The sequence below is a fragment of the Leptodactylus fuscus genome, chromosome 3 (genome assembly GCF_031893055.1).
Source record: "Leptodactylus fuscus isolate aLepFus1 chromosome 3, aLepFus1.hap2, whole genome shotgun sequence".
Taxonomy (NCBI): domain Eukaryota; kingdom Metazoa; phylum Chordata; class Amphibia; order Anura; family Leptodactylidae; genus Leptodactylus; species Leptodactylus fuscus.
Window position 1 is genome coordinate 16,320,693 of NC_134267.1, and position 19,434 is coordinate 16,340,126.

General features: G+C 41.9%; 1 protein-coding gene across 1 annotated transcript in view; it reads left to right on the forward strand.

The window, feature by feature from the left end:
* The window catches only part of KCNK2 (potassium two pore domain channel subfamily K member 2), a 72,954-nt gene that overhangs the window by 30,051 nt on the left and 23,469 nt on the right, over window positions 1-19,434 (forward strand). Inside the window, exons 4-6 of the mRNA XM_075267161.1 lie at window positions 11,216-11,376; window positions 16,699-16,885; window positions 18,638-18,777. Of these exons, the coding sequence (XP_075123262.1) occupies window positions 11,216-11,376; window positions 16,699-16,885; window positions 18,638-18,777 (488 nt within the window). The remainder of the gene's footprint in view (window positions 1-11,215; window positions 11,377-16,698; window positions 16,886-18,637; window positions 18,778-19,434) is intronic.

A 19,434-nucleotide genomic window follows, 5' to 3' on the forward strand; every position in this document is an offset into this window, starting at 1 on the left:
TGAAGAGATTGTCAAGCTGTCTGATATGTGCTATCCATATATTACCCATAAGGATACTCACATGAAAGATTAAATATGTCTAGAGACCGGGACAATTCTAGGCTGTCATCAACATCAATAATACCGTCACTGTACAATCCCTCATTTACACTGGAAATACAATTTTTGTTCGACTAGAGTTGAAGCAAAGGTTTTCTTTTATTTGTACTCAGAGAAGGATATTTGTGCTCCTATGTACAAAAATATAACTACTATAATACTGCTCCTATGTACAAGAATATAACTACTATAATACTACCTTCTATGTACAAGAATATAACTACTATAATACTGCTCCTATGTACAAGAATATAACTACTATAATACTACCTCCTATGTACAAGAATATAACTACTATAATACTACCTCCTATGTACAAGAATATAACTACTATAATACTACCTCCTATGTACAAGAATATAACTACTATAATACTACTCCTATGTACAAGAATATAACTACTATAATACTGCTCCTATGTACAAGAATATAACTAATACAATACAGCTCCTATATACAAGAATATAACTACTATAATACTGCTCCTATATACAAGAATATAACTACTATAATACTGCTCCTATGTACAAGAATATAACTACTATAATACTGCTCCTATGTACAAGAATATAACTACTATAATACTGCTCCTATGTACAAGAATATAACTACTATAATACTGCTCTTATATACAAGAATATAACTACTATAATACTGCTCCTATGTACAAGAATATAACTACTATAATACTGCTCCTATGTACAAGAATATAACTACTATATTACTGCTCCTATATACAAGAATATAACTACTATAATACTACTCCTATATACAAGAATATAACTACTATAATACTGCTCCTATGTACAAGAATATAACTACTATATTACTGCTCCTATATACAAGAATATAACTACTATAATACTACCTCCTATGTACAAGAATATAACTACTATAATACTACTCCTATGTACAAGAATATAACTACTATAATACTGCTCCTATATACAAGAATATAACTACTATAATACTACCTCCTATGTACAAGAATATAACTACTATATTACTGCTCCTATATACAAGAATATAACTACTATAATACTGCTCCTATATACAAGAATATAACTACTATAATACTGCTCCTATGTACAAGAATATAACTACTATATTACTGCTCCTATATACAAGAATATAACTACTATAATACTACCTCCTATGTACAAGAATATAACTACTATAATACTACCTTCTATGTACAAGAATATAACTAATATAATACTGCTCCTATGTACAAGAATATAACTACTATAATACTACTCCTATGTACAAGAATATAACTACTATAATACTGCTCCTATGTACAAGAATATAACTACTATAATACTACCTTCTATGTACAAAAATATAACTAATATAATACTGCTCCTATGTACAAGAATATAACTACTATAATACTGCTCCTATGTACAAGAATATAACTACTATAATACTACCTCCTATGTACAAGAATATAACTACTATAATACTGCCTCTTATGGCTCAGACTATGATAATAAGTGTAATACTTCTCTGCCAGGCTGAATCTATTTGCAGTTTATAGAGTACAGGTGCGATCTCTTGGGCCTATATATCTTAGAGTACATAAGTGCCTTTTATGTTATTGAGTGTCTTATGACGGTAATCCAGGATCCTGAATTATTAACCATATTTATGATGTATACAGAGGCCCCGGCTTATCTAATTGCAGTAAAGACAAATCAATAGCATTTGTTCCTTGCTGTAATAAAAGCACAACCTCGTCCTATGCCATTGATAAACATGTCTGCGCTCCGTAAATTATCAGACGCGCCTCGGACATTAATTCCTAATAGATTTTCCTACTCTTCCCCTGTTCACAGCACAGTCATCAATGTATTACACACATAAATCCCGAATATCTCCACATCTGTTCCCTTTGTCTATGAAACTTATTCCGATCGGAAACTGTGATGAAGAATAAAGTTCTTTATGATGCTCTCTTGTAGGAATCTTCTGCAGTAAATCTTATCTCGCATGCAGTTTGGTATTAAAGGGAATGTAACATTGGAACATGATAAAATATTGTGAATATTTGTATAAAAAAATGAAAACTATTTGCACTATTTGCATACACAAGCTAATACTCGTAAGCTTTACTGTGTAGACTGGGACAGAGTCAGCAGAGGACGTAGATGTATTGACAGATCTATTGAACTTCTGGAGGCCTAAATAAGGACTAATAATAACACTGTATACACTGATAAGGCTCTGTACATATATTCGTGGCCCTTCCCTTGTCTCCGGGGAGTGGGCTGTACTCCATCACTGTGTCTTCGGTCCTCTTCAGGCCATGTAGGTGACAAGAGGGAACCAGTTAGGCCTGTCAATGGGCGCTGAGTGGTCACATAGCGTGTACCAATGCTATGGGGTTTTGAAACAAGCCACATCATGACATTGACGTGTCCCAAGTGACCAGTGAGGCCCAATCAAAGGCCTCAGTGGACCTCTAAAGTCCCCCAGAAGGCCATTAGAATGTCAAAGACTTTCACAAAGGAGTACCAGAAGCCCCAAGAGAGCCCAGGAGAGGTAAGGGACAATGAGTATGACTGTTTATTAGTGTTCCATACCTCCCTACCACTATCTAAAGGGCACAACTTTGTGGGCACTCTAATGGGGAGGGGCCTTTAATAGCCCCTCTATCCAGTTAAGAGTTAAGTCTACACAAATCACTCAGTTAGCTATATATGACTTCCATAGACTTCTACGGAGAGGGAAATACAGATGTGCACATCGGTGGAGTCCAGGTTCCCAGACTAGGGGCACCTTCCAAATTGTTTGCTAGGATGAAGTTACTGTAATTTCTGGGGGATAGAAGAAAAATTTTTACAAGAATTTTTACAAGAAATCTACATCTGGAGGTTCGAAAGGGGGTGAATTCAATTTAGACCCATTTAGTCGATATCCTTCTAAAATTTTTGCCAGGAATGAGACTTTGCAGAACTTTGAAGGACCCCTACAAGCAGAGGTGTAACTTGAAGACCATTGGCCTCAATGTTCAATCTATAACAGGGCCCCCACTTACTATATTCTATCCATAATAGTGGTGTCTTATATTGTAGAGAGATCTTTGGCCCACCTTAGGCTCAGGGCCTGGTAGATATTGTTACCGCTGCACCCATTATAACTAGGCCCTGCCCATGAGGATCATAGGGGTAGTTTGAAGATCCAATGCAATATCTGTAACGGGAGCCTTGGACCCCTTAGGTTTCTGCTACCTCTGCACCCCCTATAACTAATGCCCTGGCTGGGACTATTGTCCCGGGACTGTTAATATGAGACTGTGTCCAGGGTATATATGGGTTACGAACATACACAGCGTGATAATGCTGACCACGTATCTCTGCTTAGATAACCCTTTTGGAAATCCTCGCTGTTTACATATCTCCCAAAGAAAGAAAAACACATGTGATTTATGATAAGACCCCGTCCTACATCTGTAATAACAGGTGAGTCAGCGTGGCGTGATTCTGTATGTTTTACTTTATTTCTCAACGGAAATTGAGCTCGCAAATACCTTACCCGCCTGTTTCGGTCAGCCTGACACATCAGTCAATCGCCATGAGTCGAGGGAAAATCCAGTCTCTTCCAGTAATTCACGAAAATGTTTTTTAAGGTGAAGTGCGTATTTTCATAAGTCACAGGAACCCGGCTGGGAAAAATATTTTTGTGACCTACGAATTTTTGGACAAGGTTTTTTTTTTTGACACTCCTGGAGATAGTGAAGTGTAGACTCTCGTATGGGCCAGATTGCCAAAAAACAAGCCTGTTGGACGGTATGGAGTTACTGTAATTTATGGGGGTAGAGGAAGAAACCAATAATGAAAATGTGTATCATTTACGGAAAAAATTGCTGAAAGAATGGGAAAATCTGGGTCTGGAGGTTGGTAAGGGGGTGAACTCAACGTTATAGCTCCCTTTAGTCCATAAACAGGTTCCCAGGATAGGGGCCCTTCCAAAATTTCCGCCAAGAGGGAACGTCAAATGACTCCTACAAGGTGAGGCCTAACTTGGAGCTCATGGGTAGGGTTGAGCCGATCTTGAGATTTCAGGATCGATTTTAAAATCTGATTTCCGATCATTTTCCAGCCGATCGCGATCGTGAAATTTGCTCGATCTCCGATCGGAATCCGATCTTTTTCGATCCCGATCGCTCAACCCTAGTCAATGCTTCTCTATGGGAAAAGTCACTTTTGGGGTTGAGCCGATCTTGAGATAACCTCCGACGTCGATCCCGCTGGAAAAGATCGGGATCGGAATTCCGATCGCGATTGTGAAATTTACTCGATCACCGATCGGAATCGGATCTTTTCCTATCCCGGTGGCTCAACCCTACTCATGGGCCCAATGTTAAATTTGTACCGGGGCCTCTACATACTATAGGCTATCTATGGTACTGATGTCTTACTCTTATTATAGCGGGACCAATACTAGTCATTTGTAGAGATGAGCGAGTAGTACTCGATCGAGTAGGTATTCGATCGAATACTACGGTATACGAAATACTCGTACTCGATCGAGTACCACTCGCTATTCGAATGGAAAAGTCGATGCAGAACCAGCATTGATTGGCCGAATGCTATACAGTCGGCCAATCAACGCTGGTTCTTCTCCTACCTTTAGAAGTCTTCTCCGTGCAGCTTACCCGCGGCGTCTTCCGGCTCTGAATTCACTCTGCCAGGCATCGGGCCTGGGCAGAGCCGACTGCGCATGTCCACTTGTAGTGTGGGCATGCGCAGTTGGCTCTGCCCAGGCCCGATGCCTGGCAGAGTGAATGAAGAGCCAGAAGACGCCGCGGGGACGCTGCCCGGAGAAGACTTCTCGGAGGATCCAGCCCGACCCTCACTCATGGACTTGGTAAGTATAATTTGATCGAACGTTGCCTACCCCTGAAACGAGCATTTTCCCCCCATAGACTATAATAGGGTTTGATATTCGATTCGAGTAGTCGAATATTGAGGGTCTACTCGAAACGAATATCGAACCTCGAACATTTTACTGTTCGCTCATCTCTAGTAATTTGTGGTCCAGATTCTCAGAAACCAAGATTGTTGTAGGGTATTTATTGACTAACTTGTTGGGGTAGAAGAAGAAGCCCAAAAACTAAAAAGTGTATTATGTATACAAGAAATTGAGTAAATCTGTATATAGCTCCATACAATCTGTATACAGCTGCGAGATGAGGCACGGCAGAGGACACAGTCCTGGTTATGGTGGAGCCAGATACTATCTCTCATTTCCTTGGTGTCCCCTTCGAGATTCACAATCTGCCTATTATGTAATTGTATTACTTTGCACATGTCAGTCATTTCCTATTCATCACAACACACAATTATATCACGTGGACTCCGCACTAATGCCATTAAAAGGAAGCACGCGATTCATTAAATATCATTCATGCAAATTAGATTGATATGATGTGGGACAGATAGATATGAAGAAGTGCAGAACAAACCACGGAAGAAACGTATCCACACCCCGGTAAACCATCACAATGAAGAATTTGCTTTCTGCCAGTGTTTCTGAGTAAATTCTTCCCTGTTTTAACCCCGTACAGTTAGGGCTCTGACGCCACATCCCGGTTTCGGCTTTGAGACTTGCAGAACGTTGCCATGACCTCCACAAAACATTTCCTGTGGCTGCACATAAATGTTGCCTAATGTGGAGGAGGAATTCTCAACTGTTCCTCAATATTTCTAGGATGTCTCATGTGCTCTGTCCTCCTTAGGCCATGCCGCAGCTTCTCGATAGGTCTAAGGTCAAAACTATGACACAAGTTTAGTTCTTTGGGTCAAAATTTTGTTGCCTCAGCCAATGTCTTCACCTTGAGGTCATGGATGGCTCTTACCTTCTATTGTACAGTGTTTCGAATCATTATTCCCTTACAGATTGCAAACCATGATACCCCCTCCATGATGTATCACAGTTGGCATCAACGTGCCAAGTTCTGTGTTCTCCAAACCTATCACTTTGCAATTGTCCTAAAAAGTTCCACTTTTGTCTCATCTGTCCATAGAACATTCTCCAAAAGCATTATGAAACAATCAAGTGGTTTCAAGCAACCGGGAAACATGTCCCAATATTTTCTTTGGACGGCAGTAACTTCCTTCATGGTGTCCTTTCATGACCTCCGTTCTTATTCTGTGGATGCATTGGCCCTGGTCTCAGCACTTTGTAGAGTCTCCAGTAGACCTTTTTCGGTTAACCATGGGTTCTTTCTCACCTAATTCAGGATTGTCTATTGTGACCTTGGAGTGATCTTCATAGGACACCCATTTCTAGGGAGAGTAGTGACAGTCCTTTCTCCATTGTAGACAGTTTGTCTAACCACGGATTAATGTACACTCTGGTCTTTAGCAATGTTTTTGTAGACTCTTCCAGCTCCGTGCATCTCTATAACATGTCCTCTGAGGTCTACTATAAATAGTTTGTCTCAGGCATGGATTCCGGTAACTAATCTTTATTGAGAAGAACGATATAGAAGAATTTTTTCATGACTTTATTGAATCTAAGAGATATATCTATGTATCTCATATCTATCTAGATAGAAGTTTTCAGGTCTAGCAGAGCTATATGTTTCTTATATGTGCAAAGTCTTCCAGATACCTTCAAGCTGGTGCATATATACCGTATACTACAGATATGCATTTCGACACAAGACTGCCAATCCAGATGGAAGGTGTTAACTAATGGACTGAGGATCTGGAGCCATTAAATTAACAATGGTCAATCTGGGAGTCAGACACTGTATTCTAGTCCTTCACTGGAGTTCTCCTTGATATAATTCCTCTGCGGTAAATGTGTTCTCCGCGATATTAAGCTTTGGCTTGGATGTTACTATACATGAATGTAATGACTGCAGAGAGCACTGGCAGATTGTTTTTGGATTGATGGAAAACCCGAACAAAATGAAAATCCCAACGGGAGACCTTCTTAATAATGCAAAATGCAAAAAGACATTCTTCAAGTAGCTTCTATGAATGTAACAGAGAGATTAAAGGGTCGTGAGAGAGACATGTAACAGGAAGGCTGAGGAATACAATGAGAGGAATATATTACATTATATGAAATCTATCTATCTATCTATCTATCTATCTATCTATCTATCTATATATCTATCTTCTATCTATCTATCTCCTATCTATCTATCTATCTATCTATCATCTATCTATCTATCATCTATCTCTTTTATACAATTTTTTCTCTAACTGTTACATGTCTATCTATCTATCTCATATCTATCTATCTATCTATCTATCTATCTATCTATCTATCTATCTCCTATCTATCTATCTATCTATCTATCTATCTATCATCCATGTCTATTTCCAATTTCTCCTTCTCTAACTCTATTTCATTATCCACTTACCAACTATCTGAGTGCTGTGTTGTAATTTTTATATTTTTGATATCTATCTATCTATCTATCTATCTATCTATCTATCTATCTATCTATCACTATGTCAGTGCAAAATATGCAACAGAGTCCTTTATTAAAGTTTAGATTTCCCATTTCTATATATTTTTGGTCAGAGTGGCGAGCAGTCAACAGACAACCCATTAATTTCAATAGAAATTGTGTAATACGTTATTTCACCTGTGGGGGTGCAATAGTGAAGTTGAACACTTACTCCCAGGTTTCCTCACAGATTAGAGCTGTATTCTGGGAACCCAGCAAATGAGCAATTTGTTATTAGTTTATTATTTGTGGACACATACAGAGGCAGTAATCCTGCACATGGCTAGTCCTGCTCTCAAAGGAGAAGTGGAGACAATTGTATTCAGCCTAGACAATGCTCTGTGAGCTAAATTACCTGGACTCCAGACTTATACTCTGTATCAAAGTACTAGAGAGATTTGTGATGCTGGGGTTTATCTGCTTAGCTCACAGAGCATTGTCCAGAGTAGATGTTTGCGTTGCTAGTCAGTAATACAACCCTTTGTATTTATCTTGGGCGTAGAAGTAGGAAATAGCGAACTGATTCCGGTTCATCACAAATTTACAACAAAACTTCAGCTTCAGCCTAATACGAAGTTTGGGGGCTTTGACACCCATGAATCAGTATTATACTCTTCAGACCCCAAAGTATAATAAGCAGAAGCCCAAGCTCGATACAACTCTCCTGCTTCCTGTTATCTCTTACAAGCAGGAGGCAGGGGAGAACAATGTGAAGCTGCATCCCATAGAATACACTGGAGATTCTGCACACAGCACACACGGATAGCAGAGACAGGCAATGTGAGTTTTATAGCAACTACAGAAGCTATCCTAAGATTAGACCATCAATATCACAGTCCCAGAAAGCCACTTTGATGCTTCTAGGAAAGACTTCCTTCTAATATGTTTTTGAATGGCCCCTATAAGAAATACAGTAGAGTGTATGGCATGTCATGGCAGCCTATGGAGACACTGTAGTTCCGTAAAGCACTATAGGCACTCCTTGTGCCATCGCATGGTGACTATATGTTATCATTCTCCCCTTAAAGGAATGGTAATATATACTAGCATCCAATGGAACATACTAATATAGTAGTCAGTGGAGCGTTCATGGCCCATAGACTGTCTGTGTGACGAGCCCTTAATCTGTAGATTGCTGTAGAATCCTAATTATCTCTTGGCGTTGAGTTCCACCATGTGAGGGTCGGAGTATCAGTCATTACTGAATAAGTTTTCTACACTGATACATTATTTTGTTGTAAGCAGCGAAGGTATTATTCCTTGTTCATTGTAATTCATGAGTTTGTAATGGAAGGATAGAACAAGATGATGAGGGGTCAGACGTCTTCCAGCTTCTTTTATATTCTGATGTAGTCATATGTTCACAATCCAAAACGTTTCCTGAGGGCTTCAGTGCTCGAGAGGATTAGGCAACTTGAGATCACATCTTCATTTACTCTTTCAGCGTCTCCTGGAGAGACTCACTCATAAAATACTCGATTTTTTTGAGTTTTCGATGACACATATATTACCATAATGCTGGAGGTCTCGTCTACCTTGTCACAAATGGAATTTCTAAGAGATGATGTTTGGTTTGCTAGTCAGTCATACAACCCTTGGTAGGTATCTTGGACATAGAAGTTGGAACTAATTCATAACCGGCCAGGTCATCATGAATTTTCAAAAATGTCAGGTTCAGCAAACCTCAAATTTTTCAGAGTTCAACACCAATGAATCACTACTTTACTCTTCAGACCCCAGAGGCCCAGGCTCCATTGCGGTGTCAGATTCGGGTTTTTGTCTTCTTCCGGCCTCCTGAATAACTTTGGCAGCCCCCAAGGGCCCGCTGAACCCCATAATTGGGCCTCAGTGGTCCATAGGAGGCCAGAAGAGGCTCAAAGGAGCCAGGGACCAATCCAACATGACATGAAAGGTACAGAGGCATGTCTATTTGATGTGCCAGTTATGGGTTTTCTGCCATCTTAGTTCATGCCTCTCATCTGATATGGTGCCCCTAATGCAACCTAAAATTCCTGTTATGTCTACGGCTTTAGGGTGGGGGATTCATCACACTGCATTGCTGTTCCCTGACTCCTGACACAGATATTATATCAACTAACTGACGCTGCAGAGTCTCAGTATATCCTATATGGTGCACCTTCAGTCTGTTTCCCCTGCCTCTTACAAGCAGGAGGCAGGGGAGAGCTGTATTAAGCTGCATCTCATAGCGTACACTGGAGACTATGCACACAGAACACACAGATGGCAGTGTGCGTAAGGGGGGGGGGGCTTTATAGTAGCTGCAGTACATTATATATTATATTAAGATAGGTCAAGCCATCATCTCAGGTGCAGTGATGATTCCAGATTTATGCTCTACAACTTTTAATAAACTTTATCTTTCATTTCCTTACTAACATGCTAAGGGGGATATCGTCACTCCTTGGGGAGAGACCACCATATAGGTGTGTGGAGACTTCTTAAGCCTTTAGCACTCCACTTTGCAAGGGACTATGGGAAGAATATGCAAATCTGTCTTCCATGATGTAATTAGGAAGTCAGGTGCCTCAGTGTTGCAAACCAATAGAGGGCGCTCACTGGAATGTGCAAGCCTGTCTTCCCTGATGTAATTAGGAAGACAGAATCTCAGTGAACTAGCCCAATAAAGGCTGTTCCCTTTAACATCATGCTCGACCTTCCAAGAGGCCTTTGTTTTGCAATGATGCTGGGATTATTACCAGGTATTGTCTCTCAACCGAGGACGGCCATTTCGATGTTATTGCATCTCGTCAGCCCGGTGTAGAGGAGACTAACCTGGTAGAGGTGAGAGGCTTAGACAAGGTAAGGGGGGTATCCTCACTCCTTGGGGAGAGACCACCATATAGGTGTGCGGAGACTTATTAAGCCTTTAGCACTCCACTTTGCAAGGGACTATGGGAAGAATATGCAAACCTGTCTTCCATGATGTAATTAGGAAGTCAGGTGCCTCAGTGTTGCAACATGCTGACAGTGAATGAGAACATTCAGGGTCAGTAACTCTGTACAGAGCTAGTTTTGCTTCGAATTGGGAAATGGAGACCCTTATATCCAGTCTAGACAATGCCTGGACTCCAGACTGATGTACTGTAGAAATGATTGTTGGTATGTTTAGCTCACAGAGCATTGTCTAGGCTGGATACAACTGTATCCACTTCTTACTTGAGAGTAGAACTCGCTACATATTGGGTTTTTCTGGCTCTGAATGGAAACAATATTGTTCTCATTACATCATATGATCGACCCGATCTGCCAACACCACAACATGCAAAAAATTCTTCTTCTAATTCTCCAGTGTTTACAATTTTCTTATCTCAAGAATATTCCTTCTCCTCCAGCTGCAATGACTGACCTTGTGTCCTCTGTTAAGGCCGTGACTCAAACAAACTGTCACAGCGTTTTGGTATGGTCCATTCATACATCTATAGATGGAGATTACCTTCATCTACAATCTCTTAGCGTAAATAAATCTATTATGGCCGATCTTCACGCCTATTACGTTACGCTGGATTGGGCGCCATTGACGAGGAGAAAATCATGTGTACTTCTCATTGACATCCAAGCTTGAAATTTTTTTCTCTTTTTTTTTCTTCCAAAATTTATATTTTTTTACTCTTTCACTCTTAGGTTTTGGGAACATCTCACCACGAACAAAAGGCGGAAAAATCTTCTGCATTATCTATGCTCTTCTTGGAATTCCTTTATTTGGGTTCTTATTGGCTGGTGTTGGAGACCAACTTGGAACCATATTTGGCAAAGGGATAGCCCGGGTGGAAGATATTTTTGTAGTGAGTATATATATGTTTATTGTTCTTCTAATGAAGGCAAAATAAATATTTTTGTCTTATGGACACCTAATGTTTCTCCTAAGGTTTTATGCGTATGACTTTAATAAGGACTCCATTAGTGTCGGGCGAACCATAGAAAGATTCATTTTGCAGTTATTTGTGAGTTTCACACAGAAGTTTAGTTTCAGACCCCAGAGTATAAGTGGAGGCCAAGGGGAGGTGCGTAAACTCAACAGGCAGTAGTACTCACCTGTCCTGGGCTCTGTCGCAACATCCAGTGCAGGTCCACGTCTTCTTAAGGCCTCTTCCTGCCTCATGAGTGATGTCTATGGCCTTAGCAGCTCCCTTGGGCAACTGACATAATTTAGGAGGCCAGAACAGGGACCGGTCCGGTACCATACTTCGCAATGGAGGAAGGAGGTTTGTGACTCTCTGTTGTGTAGACATCTCTACTGAGTCTCCTCTTATTATACTCTGGGGTCTGGAGAGTCCCTAGAGTATAATAGTGGTCCATGGTTGGTGAATCCAAAAATTTAAGGTTAGGATGACCCAAACATTTTTGGGGAAAATTCATGACAAACCCCGTCTTGTTACAAACCGGTTTGCTTAGCTGATATGTGGAGGTGTCAGGTGTTGGCCCAATATAATATCCATCATCAATATCGGAGTTCCAGAAAACCCTAAATGAACCCTTGGATGGACACACTTGGTATTGACAATTTTGTGACACTAAACCATAGCATAATGACATGTTGGTAGTTAAGTATATCCAAATCTGCTAAGGGTCCCCTTTAACCTTTCTAAAACTAGTTTTCCCTCCATCATCTCCATCTTCTCCATATCTAGATGTCTCCACTTCTAGTGCTGAGCGGACTTCACTCAGACAGCGATCTACGACTCATCTTATTGCATCTTCTCTATCCAAACTGTAGGACTTCTCCTGTGCTGCACCTATTCTCTGGACTCACTGTTTTAGACTAGAGATGAGCGAGTAGTATTCGATCGAGTAGGTATTCGATCGAATACTACGGTATTCGAAATACTCATACTCGATCGATTGATTGGCTGAATGCTATACAGTCGGCCAATCAACGCTGGTTCTTCTCCTACCTTTAGAAGTCTTCTTCGTGCAGCTTCCCCGCGGCGTTTTCCGGCTCTTCATTCACTCTGCCAGGCATCGGGCCTGGGCAGAGCCGTCTGCGCATGTCCGCTTGTAGTGCGGGCATGCGCAGTCAGCTCTGCCCAGGCCCGATGCCCGGCAGAGTGAATTCAGAGCCGGAAGATGCCGCGGGGACGCTGCACGGAGAAGACTTCTCGGAGGATCCAGCCCGACCCTCACTCATGGACTTGGTAAGTATAATTTGATCGAATGTTGCCTACCCCTGAAACGAGCATTTTCCCCCCATAGACTATAATAGGGTTCAATATTCGATTCGAGTAGTCGAATATTGAGGGGCTACTCGAAACGAATATCGAACCTCGAACATTTTACTGTTCGCTCATCTCTACCTTAGACCATTAGCCCTACGACTAATGTCCTCCATTATAAGTATACCTGCAAAACTTATTTCTTCAAGGAGGCCTACATCTTATAAGGATTGTCCACTACCATATATAATCTGAGAAGGTCACACAACCAAAAGTACGGCCTGAACCTGCTACTTTTGTTGCGTCAAGCTAGGTTCACATCTGTGCTGGAGATGATGCCGTTGATTCAGCTTAACATTGGCGGAAAGAAAAGTTCTGCAAGGAGGACCATCAGAAAATGCGCAGAAACCTGGCGGACCGCAGAACGGTCTATGGGATCCAGGTTTCTGCAGGTAACTGCTTTTTAAATGATGGAGACCCAAATGCTAGTGTGAACTTAGCGTTACTCTACACTTAGATACTGATGGGATGACTGGCTGGCACCCCATTCCTATTATGTCACTGATCCCCCTCCATTTTGATTGTAAGCTCTTGTGGACGGAGACTTCTCTCCTTTGTCTCAGTGTTTGTTTGTTTGTTTTCCTTTTTTGTCCTTTTACTTGTTTGTTGCCTTCCCATTTCTACTGCGCTGTAGAATATGTTGGCGCCATATCATTGCAGATTATTCTAATTTTTATTATTATTTTTATCTTTCTCGCTTACTCATTGGAAGAAAAAAAAGGTGGGCAATTGTCCAACAAGTCCTGGCCGGTAGCCAGAATTTATCATTTAACTATGACTGTGTGAATGGAAACAAAGAATCTAACACCCTGCGTCTGACACACTGACATTCTAACAATATTAAGATTTAATACAACGTGAGCCATTGTAGGATTATGGGCATAACAACAAGCTAGACACAACCAATGGAAGTAAAATAGAAAAAATAGTAATGTTGTCATTGGAAACAGACAACAGTCTTGTAGTCAGGCACGTCCCTTAGCTGAGCGCTTAATGCAATTGGACAGTTGTAGCTAGAGTAAATCTATGGTAAGAGGTGGACATACCCTTCAAATATAGGGAAGAAATATATGCTCCTTAAAGGGTTGTCCCCTGTCCACACGATCACTGGGGTCTCCAATTGCCAGTATGGGCTGCTGGTGCTGCCAAGATTTGCAGTCCCAGTAGCCCCATAGCAGTGAATAGAACACTGGTCACTAGGGTTGAGCAATCGTGTTTGGAAAAGATCGGATTCCGATCGGCGATCGAGAAAATGTCACGATCGCAATCGGAATTCCGAACATGATCTTTTTAGGTGGGATTGAGATTGGTACTATTTCCCACAATGCTTTGCTTAGCCTTTACACTGAGTATACGCTCCGCTCATTCTGAGTGGAGTGTATACTCAGTGTGAAGGCTCCGCTGCGGTTCCATAGGAATGAATGGAACCAGCCGGCACACATCCTTAACCCCCTGCGCGCCGGCTGCCTCCATTCATTCTAATGGGAGACTAAACTAACATCTCTAGTAGCTACTTACCTCCAGAGATGGCTGCTCCGGTGCCCGGTGTTCTCCTTCTTCGCCTTGCTGCTGCTTCACGCTGCTCTTCTCGCTGCCGCCGCCTCCCAGGTTAGTGTTTAAAGAGCTAGGAAGGCGGGGCTTGTGGCCTAGGAGAGTGTGAGCGGGTACAGGGCGTGGAGACGTGACGTCTCCCCACCCAGTACCCGCCCAAACTCTCCTAACCCGCCCACACTCTCCTAACCTGGGAGGCAGGGGACAGCGAGGCGAGAAGAGCAGCATGGAGCGGCAGCGAGGCGAAAAAGAAGGAAAACACTGGGCAGCGGAGCAGCCATCTCTGCAGGTAAGTGGACACCAGGGGGGACTAAGTAGCTAGAGGATTAAAAAAAAATCCTCTAGCTACTTAGTGATTCACTACACAGCGTGGATTCTAACAATTAAAGCGTATAGTGAATAGGATTGCTTTTAAAATCCGATCTCTGATTAATAAAAAATTCCCATTGACTTGCATTGGGATCGGAATTGGGATCGAGATCGGGTTCGAATGAAAAATGATCGGAAATCAGATTTTAAAATCGATCCTGAAAAGTCAAGATCGGCTCAACCCTACTGGTCACATAAGCACACTGGCTCTCCATTTACAATGGGGGGGGGGGAGAGGAATGGGGGACTTTTGGTCCCCCGATGTCCTGATCGTTGGGAGATGTTGACATCTCAGTTCCAAAAACAACGAAGATCTCCACGATTCCCATTAGACTCCATAATGTTTTAAACTATTCCATCTCATTCCTGTGCTCCTCTTCAGTCCTACCCGGCATTAGTGAAAAAGAGAGGGATCTATCCATCCGGTCTGGGGTCCGAATTCATTTCGGGACTGCTCTGGGGTCTAAATACTTAAGTGAAGGCCCTGTTGGTCGGTCTAAATAAATGTGGAGCATTTTCTCTCTAAATAACAGATTCCTGTCCAGGGTGTGTATAAATGGGGGGGTCTGGTCTGAAGTTTGTATAATGGAGGCTGTAATCTGGGATCTGTATAGGTGGAGGCCCCTATTTAGGATCTGTATAGACTGGGGGTCTTTATAAATGGGGGTCTGGTCTGGGATATGAATAAATGGGGGGTCTGGTCTGGTCTGAGGTCTGTATAATGGAGGCTCTAGTCTGGGATAGGTTGGGGCTTCTATTTAGGATCTGTATAGACCGGGGGTCTTTATAAATGGAGGTCTGTTCTAGGATCTGAATAAATGGGGGGTCTGGTCTGAGGCCTGTATAATGGAGGCTGTAATCTAGTATCTGTATAGGTGGAGGCCCCTATTTAGGATCTGTATAGACTGAGGGTCTTTATAAATGGGAGTCTGGTCTGGGATCTGAATAAATGGGGGGGGGGGGTCTGGTCTGACGTTGTATAATGGAGTCTTTGGGACCTGTATAGACTGGGGGTCTTTATAAATGGAAGTCTGATCTGGGATCTGAATAAATGGGAGAACTAGTCTGAGGTTTGTATAATGGGGGTCAGAGGTCTACATCAAAAGGAAGCTGGTATAAAATATACAGTATATGTGCACTGTATACTTATTATTTTATGGAGTCTGTTAGCGAGTAGGGTCTGTACATAGGAGTCTGGTCTGAATGTGTTCTACATTTATTTTGGGGTCTGGTCTGGGATCTTAATAAATGGGGGGCTAGTCTGCAGTCTGTATAATGAGAGTATGGGGTCTGCATAAAAACAAAGCTGGTATAATATATACAGTACATAAGCAATGTATACTTATTATATTACGGAGTCTGGTAGAGAGTAGGGTCTGTACATAGGATTCTGGTCTGAAATGTGTCCTGCTATTAATTTGGGGGGGGATGTTCTAGGGTCTGTTTAGGGGATGTGTTTATTTGGAGGTCTGGTATGTAGCTTATATTAGTTTAGGAGTTCTGATCTATGGTCTGCTTTCATGTAGGGATCTGGTCAGGGGTCTGCATTTTGGAATGCTCAGAAGGGAAATGCCATCTCTCACTATGGAAGACCCAGTATGTTTTCATTGGAGATAGTGTAATGCTCTGCTTCATATGCAGCGCCCCCGCAGGAGAAGTAAAGACATGCAGTGAGAGTCCATAGATTACTGCAAAATCCTGGGCGTCTCAGCTTGTGATGAGCTTAAAGGTGAAGCACCCTGCCAACAAAAAGGGATTATCCAAAGTGTGTAATTCCTTCCTTTCCAATGGATTCATGAACTATGAACAAAAGTGAGGAATATTTTTCCTAAATATTTCCTTTGGGTTCCTACAGAGAAGCTATTGCAGATTAGGTCGGCAGGACCGTAGGCTGCTCATTTCATATGATGTGGTGTTATAGAAGTGCCCCCTTTACTATCGATGGTAACAGGTTTGCTTTATTTGTCTTCGCAGAAGTGGAATGTAAGTCAGACGAAGATCCGTATCATCTCAACCGTCATCTTCATTTTATTCGGATGTGTGCTATTTGTTGCCATCCCAGCTGTCATTTTCCAGCACATTGAGAACTGGCATACTTTAGACGCCTTCTACTTCGTGGTCATCACTCTAACCACAATTGGATTTGGAGATTATGTGGCTGGTAAGTTGTTAATATTATAAAGTCAAACTTTCTTGAGGAGATCTACAATTCTGAATCAGCAGGACTGGTAATCCATCCAATGTGTATGGGCACTCCAGACTCTTATCCAGTGCAAAGCATGTAATGTGTATGAGGGCCTCCAGACTCTACCCCAATGGAAAACCATCTAATGTGTATGGAGACCTCCAGACTCTTCCCCAACGGTGACCCATCTAATGTGTATGGGCCGTCTAGACTCTACCCCAAGAGCGACCCATCTAATGTGTATGGGTACTCCCGACTGTACTCCAATGGCAACCCATCTAATGTGTGTGGAAGCCTCCAGACTCTACCCCAATGAAAAACCATCTAATGTGTATGGAGACCTCCAGACTGTTCCCCAATAGTGACCCATCTAATGTGTATGGGTACTCCAGACTGTACTCCAATGGTAACCCATCTAATGTGTGTGGAAGCCTCCAGACTCTACTCTAATGGTGACCCATCTAATGTGTATGGGCACTCCAGACTCTTATCCAGTGGCAAAGCATTTAATGTGTATGAGGGCCTCCAGACTCTACCCCAATGCAAAATCATCTAATGTGTATGGAGACCTCTAGACTCTTCCCCAATGGTGACCCATCTAATGTGTATGGCGACCTGCAGACTCTTCCCCAATGGAAAACCATCTAATGTGTATGGAGACCTCCAGACTCTTCCCCATTGGTGACCCATCTAATGTGTATGGGCCGTCTAGACTCTACCCCAAGAGCGACCCATCTAATGTGTATGGGTACTCCAGACTGTACTCCAATGGCAACCCATCTAATGTGTGTGGAAGCCTCCAGACTCTACCCTAATGGCAACCCATCTAATGTGTGTGGAAGCCTCCAGACTCTACCCTAATGGTGACCCATCTAATGTGTATGGGCCCTCCAGACTTAGCCAATGGTCCTCCAGACTTAGCCAATGGCAACCCATATAATGTGTATGAGGCCTCCAGACTCAACCCAATAGCAAACCATCTAATATGTATGTGCATCTCCTCACTGTACCCCAACTGCAATCCATCTAATGTGTGTGTGGGTCTCTTGACTCTCTCCCAATGGCGAACTAACTAATGTGTATGATGGCCTCTAAACTCCACCATAATGTCAGACCATCTAATGTGATCTCCTGACTCTATCCCAGTGGCAAACCATTTAATGTGTATGTATGAGGGCATCCAGACTCTACCCCAAGGCAGAAACCAAGGGTAGAGTAGAAACAGCCTGCTAGATTTTATTTCACCATGCTTGATCTTTTTGATAGCCCATCGAAAGTGGCAGCAGAATGGTTCCCTTTCCCCATGGAGAACTCATTCACGTACAGCGAAGACAAGTCTACATATGTGTGATACCCACAACTCTTCCCAGTGTTGGACTAAGATAACACGGGGGTCTGTAAGAAATAATTTTGACAGTTTATCCTAAAGAACAAATGACATATGATGAAAAATAATAAGCTACAAAAAAATCCCAAAAATAAGTAATATGACCTAGCAACATCTCATGGTCAATACTGTTGAGTATCACCAAGTATAGTTGCCTAGTATATTATTAAGGCGTGGACTTTGATTCTTGCAAAATCATGGCCCACCAAAGGAGCCACGTGTCTTCTGACCAGTCCAGTCCTAACTTCCACTGCGACAGTCCACGCAAAACAACTTCTACATTTTTCCAATTGTCCACCACATTTGCCTTCCTGTGTATTTATTCGATTATCTTTACCTAGGTGGTTCGGATATTGAGTACCTTGACTTCTACAAACCAGTGGTTTGGTTTTGGATCCTGGTGGGCCTTGCCTATTTTGCTGCTGTGCTGAGCATGATTGGCGACTGGTTGAGGGTACTATCGAAAAAGACAAAGGAAGAGGTAGGTGAATACTTAAAAATATAACAAAATGAAATAACAAATGGAGTAGGTGTTTGGTACATTTGGCCAGACCTGTTTGTCTTCGAGGTGGTCAAATTATACATATGGATTACAAAAACATAGACTGAACCTGCCAATTTTGACTCAACTGGCCAACCACCATGGAGCCCTTCTGATTCTCTCTATGCAGATATTAGGGGAAAGAAGGGTTTGGCATGTTGGAGTCATGGCCAAATCTCTTATGGGAGATTATTTCTTGATTATTGACCACTTCCCAAGGATGTTTGTATGGGGGTGTCGGGAGGTATAGTGGAGTTTTACTGATCCATTATAACTCGTTGCCTAACATAGAAACTGTCTGTACGTTGGATTATGCGCCTGTCTGGTATGTCGATCCTATTGTTGCCTCCATCTTTGTATGAGAGGACTCGCCCTTGAAATCTCATTTCCAATATTCAATAGAGTTTAGTTTAATTTCATTTTTATTTTGAGAACCTGAATCGGGCCAAGGGCACAGATAGAGATGACTATTGTTTAACTTCTTGTCATATAGGCTACTTATGAATATAGAGTCTATCTATCTATCTATCTATCTATCTATCTATCTATCTATCTATCTCCTATCTATCTATCTCCTATCTATCTATCTATCTATCT